The following is a 21,279-nucleotide window of genomic DNA, read 5'->3' as shown; positions in this document are numbered from 1 at the left end:
CGCCGCACATTTTGTAGTGGCCATGAATGGTACTGCATGTAGAAATGAATGAAGGAGAGTCTGCAGTACCTTTCATGGCCATAACACCATGGATGGAGCTCTGCAGCACCCTCAATCAGATGATCAGTTGCAGAGTCAGAGTTGGCTTCCAACCAACTGGTTATGGCATCTTCATAATACATCCATAGAAAATACTCCCACGCGGTTCATGCCATAATCCATCCCTAGCTTAATGACAGTGGGTGCCAAGTGTTATGTTAGACCTGTGCGGTACTGTGATTTCAGCTGGCATTTCCCATGGAGGCCAATATACACTTCTTAATTGTTATTCTGTAGTGTGTAAATACCGCCATATAGTGCTCAAATAGCATGGCCTCCATCCATACCATAATCGAATAACTGTGTTATACAATTATTCGTAACATTTATGGCTATGAGAAGCCTGATTTACCCTTCAGGACCTCATCTCACCTCTAAAGGCCCCCATACACATTGGACTAAAGTTGGCCGATATCAGGTGTGCCCATAACATAGGACATGGATCAATGAGATTGCGTTGTCTACTAAGTATCTCACATCCTGATTGGTCTTTGTTTTCTCTCTTTTAGATTTTCGGGCTGGAAGTCATCCTGGGGTCGGCCACCCTATGGCCTCTCTTACTGGGGATCACGGTTCTCCTGTCGGTCCTTCAGTGCGGGCTGCTGCCGTTCTGCCCGGAGAGCCCCCGATATCTACTGATTGTAAAGAAGGAGCATGAACAAGCTGAGACCAGTGAGTGTCAGGAGAATATGATGGTGGTAGTAGTAGGAGAGGGACTAGTAATGGAGAATTAGTTGAAGAAGACGTAGTAGTGGTAGGAGAGGGACTAATAATGGAGTATTAGTAGAAGAAGATGCAGTAGTGGTAGGAGAGGGACTAGTAATGGAGCATTAATAAAAGAAGACGTAGTAGTGGTAGGAGAGGGACTAATAATGGAGTATTAGTAGAAGAAGATGTAGTAGTGGTAGGAGAGGGACAAGTAATGGAGTATTAGTAGAAGATGTAGTAGTGGTAGGAGAGGGACTAGTAATGGAGTATTAGTAGAAGATGTAGTAGTGGTAGGAGAGGGACTAGTAATGGAGTATTAGTAGAAGAAGATGTAGTAGTGGTAGGAGAGGGACTAGTAATGGAGTATTAGTAGAAGATGTAGTAGTGGTAGGAGAGGGACTAATAATGGAGTATTAGTAGAAGAAGATGTAGTAGTGGTAGGAGAGGGACTAGTAATGGAGTATTAGTAGAAGAAGATGTAGTGGTAGGAGAGGGACAAGTAATGGAGTATTAGTAGAAGATGTAGTAGTGGTAGGAGAGGGACTAGTAATGGAGTATTAGTAGAAGAAGATGTAGTGGTAGGAGAGGGACAAGTAATGGAGTATTAGTAGAAGACGTAGTAGTGGTAGGAGAGGGACTAATAATGGAGTATTAGTAGAAGAAGATGTAGTAGTGGTAGGAGAGGGACTAGTAATGGAGTATTAGTAGAAGAAGATGTAGTGGTAGGAGAGGGACAAGTAATGGAGTATTAGTAGAAGATGTAGTAGTGGTAGGAGAGGGACTAGTAATGGAGTATTAGTAGAAGATGTAGTAGTGGTAGGAGAGGGACTAGTAATGGAGAATTAGTAGACGAAGACGTAGTAGTGGTAGGAGAGGGACTAGTAATGGAGTATTAGTAGAAGAAGTCATAGCAGTGGTAGAAGAGGGACTAGTAATGGAGTATTAGTAGAAGTCATAGCAGTGGTAGGGGAGGGACTAGTAATAGAGTATTAGTAGAAGAAGTCATAGCAGTTGTAGGAGAGGCACTAGTAATGGAGTATTAGTAGAATACTTTTTGTTTAATACTGAGGGACTTCATATGTGATTTTAGTTCTTCAGAAACTTCGGGGCACTCAGGACGTGGCCTCTGACCTAGAAGAGATGAAGGAAGAAGGTCACCGCATGGCACAGGAGAAACCCGTGTCCTTTATAGAACTGTTCCGCTTCAGTCAGTACCGGCAGCCCATTATTATCGCCATCGTTCTGCAGCTTTCGCAGCAGCTATCTGGCATTAATGCAGTAAGTCATCTTATTTTTCAGCCTTTGTTCTTTTTTTTCATTTTTTTTTCACTATTAGCCTCTGATTGACTGCTTTGGTTTTCTTTACAGGTGTTTTACTATTCCACAAGTATCTTCAAGACTGCAAATGTTCCGAATCCGGTTTATGCAACCATTGGTGCTGGTGTGGTGAACACTGTTTTTACGGTAGTGTCGGTGAGTATTGACCCACAGTGTGAGCTTAGTTCATCATATTAGTAATATCCCCATAGAGATGAGCCAATCACTTTGAGACTCATTGAGTTCAACTCGAATTTCACAAAATAATTGGCTTTGACAAAATGCGGGATTTTTTTGTGATTTGAAACACGTGAATCCACTAAAAAGGTGGCTGATCAGCCACCTTTTGGTTGGATTAAAAAGTGTAGGGAGAGTAAAAAATGATAGAAACATAATATTCACCTGGACTTCACTTGTCTTCTTTGATCCAATCACCGGTGTGGTCTGCACTGGGCCATCTTTGCCATCAAGGATGGCCCAATGCAGACCACACCGGCGACTTGACCAAAGAAGACAACTGGACAGGTGAAGGCAAGTATAATTATTTTATTTGTTTTTATGTATGTTTATTATGGGCAGGGGTCTGGAGATCAAACCAAAATAATCTACATTTGATTTGTATCAAAATAAATTTGTTGTTGAATTTTTTGACCAAATGGGAGCAAATTTCCTAATTTTCACTGCAGAAGATTTGCTCCTCACTACTTCATATACTAATATATGTGCAAATGTGAATGATATTCTCATTTCTTCCAGCTCTTGGTTGTAGAACGCGCCGGACGTCGGACTCTGCACCTAGTTGGTCTTGGTGGAATGGCAGTGTTTGCAGTAATAATGACAATTTCCTTGAAACTAAACGTAAGACCATGACTCCCTCCTAGCCATTTATCTCCTTAAAACAGGGGCTCACTCCACAGTCATGGGGCCCAACAGCAATATTTGGGATGGACTCCATTACCTGCTGCCACCACCAGGGGGAGCTCACAGCATATAGGAAAATAATTAATTACAGGCAACTGAGAAAGTACTGCATCTGCTAAGCTAATGCTCCAATTAAGGTAGTCTGTCTGTATTGCACTATATTGTTGTACCTGTGGTCAATATATCCCTTGTTCTGTGTCCCAAGATAGCACTAGATAAAAAAAATTGCTGCTTTTTAGTGACTTCACCCCCCCCCCCCAATTAATAGAATAAAAACTGAGTAAAAAGCCATATGAAGGTGAAAATAATAGCTAGAACAAGTACAGCTCGTCGTAGACCAATTTATAACTCACAAAGAACATAAAAAAGTTTTGAGCCAAAAAGATAGCAACGCTAACCAACTTGTAAAAGTTTAACTAACTTTATAAAAAACATAATTTTTTTTTATATTGTCATTATATTGCTGACTCGCAAAATAAATACCGCAAAAATGGTTTGCACTACTTTATATGGTCACTTAAATTGTGCCAACAAAAAATACAACTTGTCCCACAAAAAATAAATATGGCTATATCGATAGTAAAATGGCAAAAAGTTATGCAAAACAAAAATGTGAAAACTGTCTGCGATGCCAAGGTGTTAACAAATACATAATATCACCGTACACTACTATATAGTACTTACATAATACCAGTAAAGAGTGCTAAAAAAATTATAAAGAGGGTATTAATAGCATAACTAATAATAACACAAATACATAATATTGCCCTAAGATTGTTAAAGAACTCCACCATAAAGTGCTAACTTAATACCGCCATATAGTGCCCAAATAAGACCACCATACAGTGGTTTAATCATAATATCTTAGTTCCCAAATTGCATCACTGTATATTGCCCGAAATAATATTGCCAACATATGCTATAATGACAGTACCCATGTAGTAATACCTCCGCCACCAGTCTAACACCATCCAATTATAGTGATGTCCATTCCTCCTGAGGAAGGTAGCGTGATCCCTTGATGACAGTGATAACGTTTTTATTTTTCCTCCTGTTGTTCCAGAATGATGGCCAGGTAATAGGATGGAGTTACGTCAGCATAGCAGCAGTCTTTGGGTTTGTGGCTTTGTTTGAGATCGGCCCAGGACCCATTCCTTGGTTCATCGTAGCTGAGCTCTTCAGTCAAGGTCCTCGGCCGGCAGCCATGGCTGTATCTGGATGTTCCAACTGGACGGCAAACTTTCTAGTGGGCATGTTGTTTCCCTATGCACTGGTGAGTTGGAAAGGTGGTATAGATATCGGAAGGGGATATTCACCAAGAAGTGGGTGGACCATATCCAATATCCTGTCCACACTTAGGACAGGACTGGATCATAGGGGTGAGCAAAAAGATTTACGTTACCCAGTTCTGACCTCTGGTCCGGTCCACTTGTAGCCAGTTGGACTTCTTTTGCCGGCGTCCTTGGTCCGGCATCCAGGGAGCCTTGGTCATTTCCTAGGCTCCAGGTCATTATATGATGTCTGTGCATACCCCGGTCAACATCATGACATGGAAACAACAGTGGTGCCAGGAGATGCCAAGCTGGCCAAAGAAGTGAAACCCAACCTCAACAAACCAGAGATCGGAGCTAGGTACCAGAAATCTTTTTGCTTTTCGGAATAGATTTTTTTGGACATGGGTTGTCAGCCCCGTTACTTGTCTCAGAGTAGGACCTAATTGAAAGTCTCAGCTCTTGGCAGAAAACTTCTTTAAAGAACGAGCTCCATAATCGTGTTCTCTCAACTTAATAAATCTCCTTTTTTCTTCCTCTACCCACCTCTTTCCAAACTACAGAAAGGATGCGGTCCTTTTGTCTTCCTCATATTCATGGGCTTTTTGATCATCTTCTTCATCTTCACTTTCTTCAAAGTCCCTGAAACAAGGGGTCGGACATTTGAAGACATAGCCCAGGAATTTCAGAAAAAGAGTCGTCTAGAACCTGCCAGGAAGCGCAACAGCGTAGAACTGACCGGTGTTAAGGTGCCGCAGGATCCTCTGGAGTAAGCAGAACATGAGGCGATGGTAGATGTCCACCACGCTCCACCTCTTCTGCTCCAAACACGATCAGACCATGAACTGAAACATCTCAGGAAAGTTTATTTTTTTTTGCAAGGATTACATGGAAGTCTTGGAAAAAGTTGCATCATTCTGCAGATGTGAGCGGCCCTGGATCCATCAGAACCAGATTTACTGCATATAGTGTATAGTATTATAAGAATGGAGAGCCTTGTTCCTCCTGGTACAAATGATCAGGACCAGGACCATCAAGAACTTTTCGTCTAGTTTATTTATTTAAAGTGTATTCAAGAAGATATTTTTATATATTTGCTATTCTATCTTGTCCGGCTCACACGATTCTGCAGAAACATCTCCCCCCCTTCCCTTATCTCAGAGACACGGCTACATTATAGATTGAAATAAAAGGGATTGTCCACTTTGAATGATCCCTGTTTGCTAGAAGGGCCCTTGTGTATCTAGCAGTAATATTTAGCAAATCTACAGCAAGTGTTAAAGAGTAATTGTCGGTTTAATTTTCTTTTACAAAAATCAATAGTGCACATGAAAATAAGAAACTGTAATAGATCTTATCAGAGAAATTTCATTTTCTCTCCTCTTGCGCTGATCGTATTTATGGGTAAAATGTGACTTCAGTGAATACAGACTTTCCTATTACTGAGATAAGAGATGACAGTTGGTGCTCATAAAGCTCCATGGAAAACTGGAACTGTTGTTTTAGGAGAACGTGCAGTGGAATGTCTCCTCCATAGAATTTTAAAAGTACCAACTGTTATCTCATTAATGGGAAATTGTGCCTTCATTGAATACACATTTTACAGATCTTACCCTGAACTGAAAATGAATTATCAGTCCAGGAGGAGAAAGAAGTGGATTTCTCAGCTTATTTTCAGGTGCACTATTGATTGTTTAGTTTTGCATATATCCGGTGAAGAAGTGCTTGGGCATGCTGAATTTCAGCATGTTCCATCCTTTGCCTTTGAGAACAATGAGCCATCAATCTTACTCCCCTCATCCTAGTGACATTACAAGCATGTACGGCCAAACCTTAGAACCATGAAACATAAAATGTGGTCTGCTCAACTTTTTTGGTTTTGTCCAACCCTAAAAACAGATCTTTTCACGGATCATAACGGAAGGGTCATCCATTATATCATCCATTAGTGCATCTGTTTTATAAGCAATGCACAGAACAATAGAAGTGTTCAGAGACTCATAAAATCAGAATAAAAACTGATGCACAATGGAAACTATCTCATCAATTTTCAAACAAATCCATTTTTTTTAAAGAATAGATAAAAGAACACATTCCATTTTGCCACCATTTTTGCTCCATTTATTACTTATTCATTTTTTTAGCCTTAATCTTTCTTTAGACCTTCCCTTATGAATGGTGCCTGGACTCATTACAAGTGTAACTAGTCATTCTACCATTCATGTAATTGGGTGGGCTATGATTGCAGGGGGGATCCTGATTCCAATAAGGGCTCATTAAGATGGCTGTGCACATCAGTTCGATATTGGACTGCAATCCATGGACTGGCGGCGGCTCTCCTGACCCGGGAGTAACAGCCTGATAGAAATACATGAAGCTGCTTCGTTCAGGTCAGAGCGCCGCGGTCAGTCTAGCTGCCGCGGTCTAGCATAGAATCATGGAATGTTAGAGTTGAAATGGTCCTCAGTGGTCATCGTGTCCAAACCCCTGCTCAATGCAGGAGTCTCTAAACCATCTCAGACAGATGTCTGTCCAGCCTCTGGTTGAAGACTTCCATTGAAGGAGAACTCACCACCTCTCGTGGTAGCCTGTTCCACTCACTGATCACCCTCACTGTCAAAAAGTTTTTTCTAATATCTAATCTGTATCTTCTCTTATCTGTGTTTCCATGTGCAAATGAGAATAATGATGATCCCTCTATACTGTGACAGCCCATCTAATATTTGTAGATGGCTATTAAGTCTCCTCTCAGTCTTCTTTTTTTCAAGCTAAACATTCCCAGATCCTTTAACCGTTCCTCTTAGGACATACTCTGCAGTCCGCTCACCATCCTGGTCGCTCTTGTCTGAACTTGCTCCAGTTTTTCAATGTCTTTTTTAAAATATGTCGAGAACTGGACCCAGTATTCCAGATGAGGCCTGACCAAGGAGGAGTAGAGGGGGATAATTACTTCACGTGATCTAGACTCTATGCTTCTCTTAATACATTCTAGAACTGTGTTTGCCTTTTTTGCTGCTGCATCACACTGTTGACTCATGTGAAGTCTGTGATCTATTAGTATACCCAAGTCTTTTTCACACTTGCTGTTGCTTAGTTCCATTCCTCCCATTCTGTAGATGTAATTTTCATTTTTCTTGCCCATATGTAGAATGTTATTTTTTTTCTTCCTGTTAAATACCATTCTATTAATCGCTGCCCATTGTTCAAGCTTATCTAGATGATCATTGCTATCATTGTAGACTAATGTGCACGGACATCTGAATGAGCCCTAATAATGATAGCAATGGTCATCCAAAAAATACATTTGGATGGTTTCTTCTGGCCACCATGACTGTTGGACCAGCACCATGAGTCTGGAAGTTGGTTCCCAGCACTGTCCCAATCATACTAGAGCTGCTGATTTGCAAATATCCAGCCTTCATATATACATATTTCATAGTGGGACCAAAAAATTCTAATGAAAAAAAATTGTAAAACCAAATTTATCAGTTTTTAAAATTGTATCATATTATGGAAAGTGATGATGATTCATGAGGAAAATATTTGTTTACTGTATGGATATACTACGTGATGTATTTCATTTTATAATATATGTATGTATGTATTTTTCTCTTTGTTTACAACAAAAAAATTACATTTTGTGGGGGAAAAAAGCACTATTAGGTCAAAATGAAAGTCATAAAAAAAATCCTGAGATGCTAAACATTTAAAAATTGCCAAAAAGTAATAAAAAAAGTTTTTCTGAGTATTTTTTTTAAAATAATACCATAGATGTGTCTATTATTGTCTAGGCTCTTAGTCTCACCCTACTTAATGCTGCAATATAGTGCCAAATTAATAGTGTCATTAACAGATCATATACTGATGGCATACATAAAAGATTCAAAGAACTTAAATAATATTCCCCTAAAAGGGACGGCCCATTTTTATATTTATCTAGCTGAAGAGCTCGGCGTTGCCCGGGCATAGTAACTAAATGCGGTTAGCTATAACAAATTATAATGATTATCCTCCATCCCATAGTCCCGTGCCCATATAGCTATCATACATAACCTCCAGCCCATAGTCCCGTGCCCATATACCCATCATACATATCCTCCATCCCATAGTCCCGTGCCCATATACCCATCACACATCCTCCATCCCATAGTCCATGCCCATATTCCCATCATACATATCCTCCATCCCATAGTCCCATGCCCATATTCCCATCATACATATCCTCCATCCCATAGTCCTATGCCCATATACCCATCACACATCCTCCATCCCATAGTTCCGTGCCCGTACACTCATCACACATCCTCCATCCTATAGTCCCGTGCCCATATTCCCATCATACATATTCTCCATCCCACAGTCCCATGCCCATATTCCCATCATACATATCCTCCATCCCATAGTCCCATGCCCATATTCCCATCATACATATCCTCCATCCCATAGTCTCATGCCGATATACTCATCACACATCCTCCATCCCATAGTCCCGTGCCCATATTCCCATCATACATATCCTCCATCCCATAGTCCGTACCCATATTCCCATCATACATATCCTCCATCCCATAGTCCCATGCCCATATTCCCATCATACATATCCTCCATCCCATAGTCTCATGCCCATATACTCATCACACATCCTCCATCCCATAGTCCTGTGCCCATATTCCCATCATACATATCCTCCATCCCACAGTCCCATGCCCATATTTCCATCATAGATATCCTCCATCCCATTGTCCCATGCCCATATTCCCATCATACATATCCTCCATCCCATAGTCCGGTGCCCATATAACCATCACACATCCTCCATCCCATAGTTCCGTGCCCATATGCCCATTATGACATCATCTTTGCCATGGCAACCATTCTGACATCATAGTCACCATGGCAACCAATTATGACTAGTGTTGAGCATTCCGATACCGCAAGTATCGGGTATCGGCCGATATTTGCTGTATTGGAATTCCGATACCGAGATCCGATACTTTTGTGATATCGGAAATCGGGATCGGGATCGATATTAATGTGTAAAATAAAGAATAAAAAAAAAAAATATTGATATACCGTATTTTCCGGCGTACAAGACGACTTTTTAACCCCTGAAAATCTTCTTAAAAGTCGGGGGTCGTCTTGTACGCCGGGAATCGCCTTGTACACCGGGTGTATATGGTGGGTGGGGGGGGGAGTGATCCTGATGACGACGAGGGGGCGTCTCACAGAAAAGTGAGTATCCCCCATTACCTTATCATAGCGCTGCAGCGTGGGGTCTCTGTGCTGGGAGCGGCTGCTGTGCTGTGCTGTGGCAGCTCCTCTTCTGCAGTGTGGGGCCTCTGGTGCTGTGGGGCGGTGGCGGCGGCGGCGTATCTTCATGCAGTCGGGGCTCCTCCGGCATCTCAGCCTGGAAGCCCCGCCGGCAACTCCATCGGTACAATGCGCTGGCCTCCGGGAAAATGGCCGCTGCTTAGATTCAGATCTCGTTGAGATCTGAATCTGAGCATGCGCAGCCCCCAGCGGCCGGGCCACCGCATCGCACCTATTGAGCTGCCTCCGGGAAAATGGCCACTGCTCAGATTCAGATCTCGTCTCCCGAGATCTCGGGACGAGATCTGAATCTGAGCAGCGGCCATTTTCCCGGAGGCCACCTGACCGCATTGTACCCATGGAGTTGCCGGCGGGGCTTCCAGTCTTTGAGATGCCGGAGGAGCCCCGACTGTATGAAGATACGCCGCCGCCACCGCCCCACAGCACCAGAGGCCCCACACTGCAGAAGAGGAGCCGCCACAGCACAGCACAGCACAGCACAGCACAGCACAGCAGCCGCCGCTCCCAGCACAGAGACCCCACGCTGCAGCGCTATGATAAGGTAATGGGGGATACTCACTTTCCTGTGAGACGCCCCCTCGTCCTCATCAGGATCACTCCCCCCCCCCCCAAAAGGCACATATTCACCGGCCCTATAAGACGACATAGGGTGTATAAGAAGACCCCCGACTTTTAAGAAGATTTTATTTTTTAACTGGTAAAGTTGGGGGGTCGTCTTATACGCCCAGTCGTCTTATACGCCGGAAAATACGGTACTCACCTCTCCGACGCAGCCTGCACCTTACCGATGTAACTGGCAGCTTCCGTTCCTAAGAATGAGCACTTGAAAGACCTTAGATGACGTCGCGGCCTGTGATTGGTCGCGTTCTTAGGAATGGAAGCTGCCGGTTACATCGGTAAGGTCCAGGCTGCGTCGGAGAGGTGAGTATATCAATATTTTTTATTTTTATTCTTTATTTTACACATTAATATGGATCCCAGGGCCTGAAGGAGAGTTTCCTCTCCTTCAGACCCTGGGAACCATACAGGATACCTTCCGATACTTGGTGTCCCATTGACTTGTATTGGTATCGGGTATCGGTATCGGCGATATCCGATACTTTTCGGGTATCGGCCGATACTATCCGATACCGATACTTTCAAGTATCGGACGGTATCGCTCAACACTAATTATGACATAACCGTCACCGCTGCAACCTATTATGACATTGTCGCCATGGCAACCATTATGATATAACCGTCACCACTGCAATCTATTATGACATCAACGTCGCCATGACAACAATTATGACATCATCATCGATACATACACTCGTTTTTATATATATAGATGGCCCACATTTATCAAGCAGTTTCTGCCACATTTCTTGTATAGTGAGACACCATAATGCAATTTTCAAAAAAACTTGAAAATAATTGCAATTTGCTAATAACTTTCAGTTTTTGCACCATGGTCACCAAAAGTTAAAAGGTGAGCGTTATGTAATGGAAGGGGCATGGCCAAGACCAAAGTAGGATTCATTGCTGAACAGAGCTCCATTCCAGCCTCTGATTTTCTTCTGGAGACCACATGAGGCCTTCATGAGGAAACGTCATCCTGGTCCTACTGTTAGGATTATGGTATGGGGGAAAAATGTATGTTAGCCGGACCCCTCTAGTATCATCTGCGGTGTAGCTTAGGGGTTCAGCTCGAGGGGGGAACATCTGAGTGGCTAACTGGCTGCCCTGGTTACAACTATGGTGGCACACTGATATTACCGCCGTGTGGTGACCATTTAGTGGCAGATATCAGTCCTGCAGAACATACAAGTGCTATAATAATAATAATAATTACAATACAGTTATACAGTATATAGTGACCTACAGGTGACGGGGTTATTTCATTTTTCTCATCTTTTCCATCTTGCCCAGACCGACATGACGACTTCTCCAGCCAGGACTCAGCTGCAAAGATTACAACAAAGATACATTTCACTTCTCATATTTTCAGCCATCACCATCTATTCCCAACCTGTACAACCTCCTCATCCTGCTGATACCCCGATGCTGAGCCGCTGCTGCCGTATGTGTCCCTATTACTGCACCTGATACCCCAATACTGAGCTACTGCTGCCGTATGTGTCCCTATTACTGCACCCGATACCCCAATACTGAGCCGCTGCTGCCGTATGTGTCCCTATTACTGCACCCGATACCCCAATACTGAGCCGCTGCTGCCGTATGTGTCCCTATTACTGCACCTGATACCCCAATACTGAGCCACTGCTGCTGTATGTGACCCTATTACTGCCCCTGATACCCCAATACTGAGCCGCTGCTACCGTATGTGTCCCTATTACTGCACCTGATACCCCAATACTGAGCCGCTGCTGCCGTATGTGACCCTACTACTACACCTAATACCCCAATACTGAGCCGCTGCTACCGTATGTGTCCCTATTACTGCACCTGATACCCCAATACTGAGCCGCTGCTGCCGTATGTGTCCCTATTACTGCACCTGATACCCCAATACTGAGCCGCTGCTGCCGTATGTGACCCTACTACTACACCTAATACCCCAATACTGAGCCGCTGCTACCGTATGTGTCCCTATTACTGCACCTGATACCCCAATACTGAGCCGCTGCTGCCGTATGTGTCCCTATTACTGCACCTGATACCCCAATACTGAGCCACTGCTGCCGTATGTGACCCTATTACTGCACCTGATACCCCAATACTGAGCCGCTGCTGCCGTATGTGTCCCTATTACTGCACCTGATACCCCAATACTGAGCTGCTGCTGCCGTATGTGTCCCTATTACTACACCTCATACCCCAATACTGAGCCGCTGCTGCCGTATGTGTCCCTATTACTGCACCTGATACCCCAATACTGAGCCACTGCTGCTGTATGTGACCCTATTACTGCCCCTGATACCCCAATACTGAGCTGCTGCTGCCGTATGTGTCCCTATTACTGCCCCTGATACCACAATACTGAGCCGCTGCTGCCGTATGTGACCCTATTACTGCACCTGATACCCCAATACTGAGCCGCTGCTGCCATATGTGTCCCTATTACTGCACCTGAGACCCCAATACTGAGCCGCTGCTGCCATATGTGTCCCTATTACTGCACCTGATACCCCAATACTGAGCCGCTGCTGCCGTATGTGTCCTTATTACTGCCCCTGATACCCCAATACTGAGCCTCTGCTGTATGTGTCCCTATTACTGCACCTGATACCCCAATACTGAGCCGCTGCTGCCATATGTGTCCCTATTACTGCACCTGAGACCCCAATACTGAGCCGCTGCTGCCATATGTGTCCCTATTACTGCACCTGATACCCCAATACTGAGCCGCTGCTGCCGTATGTGTCCTTATTACTGCCCCTGATACCCCAATACTGAGCCTCTGCTGTATGTGTCCCTATTACTGCACCTGATACCCCAATACTGAGCCGCTGCTGCCGTATGTGTCCCTATTACTGCACCTGATACCCCAATACTGAGCTGCTGCTGCCGTATGTGTCCCTATTACTACACCTCATACCCCAATACTGAGCCGCTGCTGCCGTATGTGTCCCTATTACTGCACCTGATACCCCAATACTGAGCCACTGCTGCTGTATGTGACCCTATTACTGCCCCTGATACCCCAATACTGAGCTGCTGCTGCCGTATGTGTCCCTATTACTGCCCCTGATACCACAATACTGAGCCGCTGCTGCCGTATGTGACCCTATTACTGCACCTGATACCCCAATACTGAGCCGCTGCTGCCATATGTGTCCCTATTACTGCACCTGAGACCCCAATACTGAGCCGCTGCTGCCATATGTGTCCCTATTACTGCACCTGATACCCCAATACTGAGCCGCTGCTGCCGTATGTGTCCTTATTACTGCCCCTGATACCCCAATACTGAGCCTCTGCTGTATGTGTCCCTATTACTGCACCTGATACCCCAATACTGAGCCGCTGCTGCCATATGTGTCCCTATTACTGCACCTGAGACCCCAATACTGAGCCGCTGCTGCCATATGTGTCCCTATTACTGCACCTGATACCCCAATACTGAGCCGCTGCTGCCGTATGTGTCCTTATTACTGCCCCTGATACCCCAATACTGAGCCTCTGCTGTATGTGTCCCTATTACTGCACCTGAGACCCCAATACTGAGCCGCTGCTGCCATATGTGTCCCTATTACTGCACCTGATACCCCAATACTGAGCCGCTGCTGCCGTATGTGTCCTTATTACTGCCCCTGATACCCCAATACTGAGCCTCTGCTGTATGTGTCCCTATTACTGCACCTGATACCCCAATACTGAGCCGCTGCTGCCATATGTGTCCCTATTACTGCACCTGAGACCCCAATACTGAGCCGCTGCTGCCATATGTGTCCCTATTACTGCACCTGATACCCCAATACTGAGCCGCTGCTGTATGTGTCCCTATTACTGCACCTGATACCCCAATACTGAGCCGCTGCTGCCGTATGTGTCCTTATTACTGCCCCTGATACCCCAATACTGAGCCTCTGCTGTATGTGTCCCTATTACTGCACCTGATACCCCAATACTGAGCCGCTGCTGCCGTATGTGTCCCTATTACTGCACCTGATACCCCAATACTGAGCCACTGCTGCTGTATGTGACCCTATTACTGCCCCTGATACCCCAATACTGAGCCGCTGCTGCCGTATGTGTCCCTATTACTGCACCTGATACCCCAATACTGAGCCACTGCTGCTGTATGTGACCCTATTACTGCCCCTGATACCCCAATACTGAGCCTCTGCTGTATGTGTCCCTATTACTGCACCTGATACCCCAATACTGAGCCGCTGCTGCTGTATGTGACCCTATTACTGCACCTGATACCCCAATACTGAGCCACTGCTGCTGTATGTGACCCTATTACTGCCCCTGATACCCCAATACTGAGCCTCTGCTGTATGTGTCCCTATTACTGCACCTGATACCCCAATACTGAGCCGCTGCTGCTGTATGTGTCCCTATTACTGCCCCTGATACCCCAATACTGAGCCGCTGCTGCCGTATGTGACCCTATTACTGCACCTGATACCCCAATACTGAGCCGCTGCTGCCGTATGTGTCCCTATTACTGCACCTGATACCCCAATACTGAGCCACTGCTGCCGTATGTGACCCTATTACTGCACCTGATACCCCAATACTGAGCCACTGCTGCCGTATGTGACCCTATTACTGCACCTGATACCCCAATACTGAGCCGCTGCTGCCGTATGTGTCCCTATTACTGCACCTGATACCCCAATACTGAGCCGCTGCTGCCGTATGTGTCCCTATTACTGCACCTGATACCCCAATACTGAGCCGCCGCTGCATATGTGTCCCTATTACTGCACCTGATACCCCAATACTGAGCCACTGCTGCCGTATGTGTCCCTATTACTGCACCTGATACCCCAATACTGAGCCTCTGCTATATGTGTCCCTATTACTGCACCTGATACCCCAATACTGAGCCTCTGCTGCCGTATGTGTCCCTGTTACTGCACCTGATACCCCAATACTGAGCCGCTGCTGCCGTATGTGTCCCTATTACTGCACCTGATACCCCAATACTGAGCCGCTGCTGCCGTATGTGACCCTATTACTGCACCTGATACCCCAATACTGAGCCGCTGCTGCCGTATGTGTCCCTATTACTGCACCTGATACCCCAATACTGAGCCGCCGCTGCATATGTGTCCCTATTACTGCACCTGATACCCCAATACTGAGCCGCTACTGCCGTATGTGTCCCTATTACTGCACCTGATACCCCAATACTGAGCCACTGCTGCCGTATGTGTCCCTATTACTGCCCCTGATACCCCAATACTGAGCCGCTGCTGCCGTATGTGTCCTTATTACTGCACCTGCTGTTTGGCACAATAACAGCGCTCTTCTTAGTGCCCAACATCCACATAATAATGCCACCACTGTGCCCATTACAAAGTAATAATGCCTCATTTGCGCCCTGTAGAATGTAAATCTCCCCTTAGAAAATATTAATGCCCTGTGCAAATGCCCTAGGAAACAGTGCCCACATTTTGCCCCTTTGACGGCCACAATACTCTTACTCTATGTTCCCCTATAACTATAATATGTCCTACCCATTTAACATTAAATAATATCCACTGAGTCCCCAATGTACAGCTGACCTCTACACAGTATGGTGGGCCCCAGCTCCCTTATACAGAGTATGATGTCCCCACAGCTCCCCTATACACAGTATAATGTGCCCACAGCTCCTCTATACATAGTAAGATGTCTCTACTGCTCCCTCAAAGAACAGTATAATGACCCCTACAGAAGCCCTCAAACTGTATAATGGCCCCCGCAATAAAACCCACACTGTGTAATGGCCTCCACAGTAGGCCACTCACTAGCCTTCAAACTGTATAATGGTCACTGCATTAGTTCCCCATACTGTATAATGGCTCCCACAGTAAGCCCCAAAGTGTATAATGGTCCTCAAACTGCATAATTGCCACTAAACAGCAGAATGACCCCCACATTAGCTTCCACACTGTATAATGGCCCCCACAGTAAGCCCCAAAGTGTACAATGGCCCCCACATTAGCTCCCATGCTGTATAATGGCTCCCACAATTTACGAGGACCCCACAGATGTCCCTACAAAGCATGAGAGACCCAACACTGTATGATGGCCCCCCACAGTAGTCACCACGCTGTATGATTGCCCCCACTGTAGGCCTCAAACTGTATAATGGCCCCCAGATTAGCCCTCAAACTGTATAATGACGCCTGAATTAGCCCCAAAATTGTATAATTTCCCCTAAACAGTATAATGGCCGCCATATTAGCACCCATGCTGTATAATGGCTCCCCCAAAATTTTCAGGACCCCCACAGATGTCCCTACAATGCATGAAGACCCCCCACTGTAGTCACCACGCTGTATGATTGCCCCCACTTTAGGACTCAAGCTGTATATTGGCCCCCACATTAGCCCATAAACTGTATAATAGCCACCACATTAGCCTCCAACCTTTATAATGGGCCCCACATTAGCCCCCAAACTGTATAATTCCACCCAAACTGTATAATTTCCCCAAACTGTGTAATGGCCACTGCATTAGCCCCCAAACTGTGTGAAACTATATAATTGTCCCTAAACAGTATAATGGACACCACATTAGCTCCCACACTGTATAATGGGCCCCACAGGACCCAAAGTGTATAATGGCCCCCACATTAGCTCTCATTCTGTATAATGGGTCCCACAACTTATGATGACCCCCACTGATGTCCCTACAATGTATGAGACCCCCCACACTGTATGATTGCCCCCCATAGTAGTCACCACACTGTATGATTTCTCCCACGGTAGGCTCCACACTATATAATGTGCCCCACATTATCTCCCAAACTGTATAATGGCCCTCACATTAGCCCCTAAACTGTATAATGGCACCTGGATTGGCCCCCAAACTGTATAATGGCCCCTGCATTACCCCCAAACTGTATAATGGCCCCTGCATTAGCCCCCAAACTGTATAATGGCCCTTGTATTAGCCCCCAAACTGCATAATGGCCCCTGCATTAGCCCCCAAACTGTATAATGGCCCCTGCATTAGACACCAAACTGTATAATGGCCACTGCATTAGCCCTCAAACTATATAATTCACCTCACATTAGCCCCCAAACTGTATAATGGTCCCACCACTTTATAAGGGTCCCCACAGTAGTCCCTATAATGTATTATTATTATAATTTATTATTATAGCGCCATTTATTCCATGGCGCTTTACATGTAAGGAGGGCTATACATAATAAAAACAGGTACAATAATCTTGAACAATACAAGTCACAACTGGTACAGGAGGAGAGGATCCTGCCCACGAGGGCTCACAATATACGAGGGATGGGTGAGAATACAGTAGGTGAGGATAGAGCTGGTCGTGCAGTGGTTTGGTTGATCGGTGGTTACTGCAGGTTGTAGGCTTGCCGGAAGAGGTAGGTCTTCAGGTTCTTTTTGAAGGTTTCCCCGGTAGGTGAGAGTCTGATATGTTGTGGTAGAGGGTTCCAGAGTAGGGGTGATGCGCAAGAGAAATCTTGTATGCGATTGTGGGAAGAGGAGATAAGAGGGGAGTAGAGAAGGAGATCTTGTGAGGATCGGAAGTTGGGTGCAGGAAAGTACCGGGAGACGAGGTCACAGATGTATGGAGGAGACAGGTTGTGGATGGCTTTGTATATCATGGTTAGGCTTTTGTACTGGAGTCTCTGGGTAATGGGGAGCCAGTGAAGGGATTGACAGAGGGGAGAGGCCGGGGAATAGCGGGGGGACAGGTGGATTAGTCGGGCAGCTGAGTTTAGAATAGATTGGAGGGGTGCGAGAGTGTTCGAGGGGAGGCCACAGAGCAGGAAGTTACAGTAGTCGAGGCGGGAGATGATGAGGGCATGGACTAGGGTTTTTGCAGATTCTTGGTTTAGGAATGTACGGATCCGTGAAATATTTTTGAGTTGAAGGCGGCAGGAAGTGGAAAGGGCTTGGATATGTGGTTTGAAGGAGAGATCAGTGTCTCCACTGTTTCAGAGTCTCTCATTCTTTATTTTGCCCCATCAAGTTTTAATCAAAATGAAGACCATCATATGCTCACCTAATCCAGGATCCTGACGAATCCTAAAATGAGGCTCGAGTGAACCAACGTGCTGGCGCCTGCACAGGAAGTCAGAGTCCAGGCATGACGCGATGATGTCACCACAGCGGGACTCTGATGTCCTGCGCGTACGTCGGCTCCTCAGCCGTTCTATAGACCAACCGGTGGTCTACAGAACAGAAAGCGGTAGCGCAGGGAGATCATGACTTCCTGTTCTATGGCAGAGCTTAACTGTATCGGCGAGCTGCGCCTAGTGATACAATTAAGGGTAGCGTAACTCTGGGTGGGCCGCTCTGAGCTTGGGGCACGAGACGACTGCCCCCCCTGCCTACCCTTTAGCTACGCTGCAGAGTCTCCTCCGTAGTTAGGTGTTGGGACTAGCCCACAGTGGGGGGGGGGGGGCACGACTGTGCCTCCTGGATAGAATTAGTTAGGAGTTGGCGAGTAACAAGTGTGCAGTGCTGGGGGTGATCAACAGCGTAAAAGAGACATACCGAGAAGGATAGTGAGATCCTGATGAGAATTACTGAGAAAACTGAGGAAGGATACAGTAGGAATGGAAAGGCTTCTTACTGTGAAGGTAGTGTACATAAGACTGTGTACCCGCTACCCCTTGTACATAACCCTTATCAACTTCAGTAAAGTCCCAATGTTTGAACTGAAATCTCTTTTATTAATCTGTGGAATCCATGGTCCTGGCTACTGGTGGCCTGCACGGTACAAGGCCCTCACAACACCAAAACCTGCACTTTGTGAGAGGTACTATGTGATGTGGCACTTTTATTATTTGGAACAATATGGCAGTACTATATGAATATAGACAGCATGCTATTCTACTATGCTATGGCAGAGGTGGATGGTTAGGGGGAGATATCTTCACATAACCTTCTATATGGGTAAAGACTGCTCACCTCTGGGACCCCCAAATCTCAAGATAATAGAGGTCCTCTAATTGCCTGATGCCTGACAACAATTTTATCTATCCAAGAATGGGTATAAATATCTTCGGTCTAAGTAAGGCAATGGCATGGCTGAGTCCTAGACGTCACTGGAAAGCCATTGGTATGGGTGGTCCGACCTTGATGAGGTGGTTTGGGGCTTATCAAATGTTTTACCAATGGACCTCCGCCACTCTTCAGTGACCAGCAGAGGAATTCAGCTCTGCATAAGGACCCTTTAGTGCATACTTTTGCATTAACTTTGAGGCTCAGGCCTCCCTACTGGACAATTTATGGAAATTACTCCTCCAGTCTAGAGGACTCCTTTATGTTTCTTTTATAAGGGGACATGGTATGTGGTGACAGGTCCCCTATAAATCTGACCATAGTAAATGTGAATATAATGGATGTGTGCATAGGAAGGGGTGGGCAAGACAAGTTGTGGTTTCAATTCCCTCTTTCTGCAGTGGAGGGTCCCATTCTTAGCAGAATCTGAAACTAGAGGATGGGGGGTTGGCATAATGCAACTGAATACAACAATGAAAACAAAAAAACAAACATGAGTAAACAATTAAATATAGTGTGAAAGCGGGAACCAAAGCCTCCTATGTGCCATATGTTCTTCACCATTAATGCTGCCCCTGTAACTGGGGGGTGGTGGGGGTATCATCCAGATTGTTGGAAATCAATGAAAAATACATTGAAAGCCTAATTCCTCAGTAAACGGGCTCCCCATTTACCTTTTTTTTTTTAGAATAATGTGGCAGAAAGGACTTTTTCTAAACGTGGATCGACTGATGATCAGATGATCGTCACTTTTCTGACAGGTGAACGCCCAAGCAGTCAATTTAGCATTAATGAAAAAAAATGTTAATGAGAGAGCGAAGCATTCTCCCCTGTCCTGAGTCCTGCAGAGTAGCAACTTTAGAGGGGGCACATGGGCAGCTCTCATCCACATGCCCTAATAGTGACAACTCCTTTAAATCCAATATTGTCCTTCAGATGCTGCACATTTCACCACCACAGTAACTCCATTGTCCCTTACACATTAGCTCCTACCAGCCACAGATGACCCCCTATAATGCTAGCCATACACAGGCCATCAGTGTCAGTCACTAGGCCCCTGTGTTTCCACTGTGGCACTAGAATCAGTCTGATAGCTGCCCCTGAGTTCCTCCTGGGCAGGGTTTCTTAGAGTCACATGACGTCCACTTCCATTTTTCATTGCTCACCATTGTCGTGGTTGTGATGTCATTAAGATCCTACTGCTCCTGAAGTCCTTCTAGTCAATAGGCAGAGTCCATTCTCTGAAGGATTCTGCTGTCATTTGGTTACCTGCTTTCACCTTGCTAAATCCCTCCTGTGCCTCATGGCCATCTCTGTGGCTCTCCACTTTGGGACAATCTCCTCTTCCTCCTTTCCACACTTCATCTCCTCCTTTGAGGGTGATGTTTTCTTGTTATTTCTATTAGAGTCCATGTTGACTTCAAGACTCCAACTGAATATTCTATTTTTCAATCCAATGGCTTGTATCTCAAAAGGAACTGTCTAATAAGGCACTGTCCGAAAGACTGAGGATCAGGGGCCCCTGCACTGGTATTTATAGGGCCACAGCTATTGTGAAGTCACAATTTACATGACTACACAATAGAATCATATACGTCACAGTCACTGGCACAATTCGTATCAGCGGTTATTGTGATATCATGTAGCTCTGATGTCACAATGGGCATGGTGGGCACCACTGATGTCAGACGCATCACTTGTGATATCATGTTGCGCCATTATGTAACTTTGTAGTCTCATATGTCTTGGCAAAAGTAGGTGATCTTGTATGACACGTACCACCACTGGCTCATACAGCATTGTGGTGCCAGCCATGACTGTAGTCTATTCAGTTATATCACAACACATTACTTTGACAATAGTTACTGTAAAGAAATGAAATTTGACTTTTACTTAACCCATGTTGAGCTAAGCCAGGGCTGGATTAGAAGTTAAAGGGGTCTTTCCACCATCAGTGATAGAAGTCATTTTGCTAGGACTC

General features: G+C 45.3%; 1 protein-coding gene and 1 long non-coding RNA gene across 3 annotated transcripts in view; one reads left to right on the top strand and one right to left on the bottom strand.

Moving 5' to 3' along the window:
* The window catches only part of LOC143769521 (solute carrier family 2, facilitated glucose transporter member 3-like), a 117,010-nt gene extending 111,356 nt beyond the window's left edge, over nt 1–5,654 (top strand). For both annotated transcript variants that reach the window (XM_077258152.1, XM_077258151.1), the window contains exons 5-10: nt 609–771; nt 1,898–2,085; nt 2,176–2,280; nt 2,881–2,982; nt 4,109–4,318; nt 4,880–5,654. In XM_077258152.1, the coding sequence (XP_077114267.1) occupies nt 609–771; nt 1,898–2,085; nt 2,176–2,280; nt 2,881–2,982; nt 4,109–4,318; nt 4,880–5,089 (978 nt within the window). In that variant the 3' untranslated portion in view covers nt 5,090–5,654. The remainder of the gene's footprint in view (nt 1–608; nt 772–1,897; nt 2,086–2,175; nt 2,281–2,880; nt 2,983–4,108; nt 4,319–4,879) is intronic.
* Nucleotides 1,559–20,784, bottom strand: LOC143769522 (uncharacterized). The gene is made up of 3 exons (XR_013214417.1): nt 20,568–20,784; nt 11,512–11,591; nt 1,559–1,938 (listed from the first exon to the last, which is right to left on the bottom strand). It is a non-coding gene; the product is annotated as an uncharacterized LOC143769522 (long non-coding RNA).
* Between the last annotated feature and the right edge of the window lie 495 nt (nt 20,785–21,279).

The sequence above is a fragment of the Ranitomeya variabilis genome, chromosome 4 (assembly GCF_051348905.1).
Source record: "Ranitomeya variabilis isolate aRanVar5 chromosome 4, aRanVar5.hap1, whole genome shotgun sequence".
Classification (NCBI taxonomy): domain Eukaryota; kingdom Metazoa; phylum Chordata; class Amphibia; order Anura; family Dendrobatidae; genus Ranitomeya; species Ranitomeya variabilis.
This window is presented reverse-complemented; position numbering and strand designations above follow the sequence as displayed.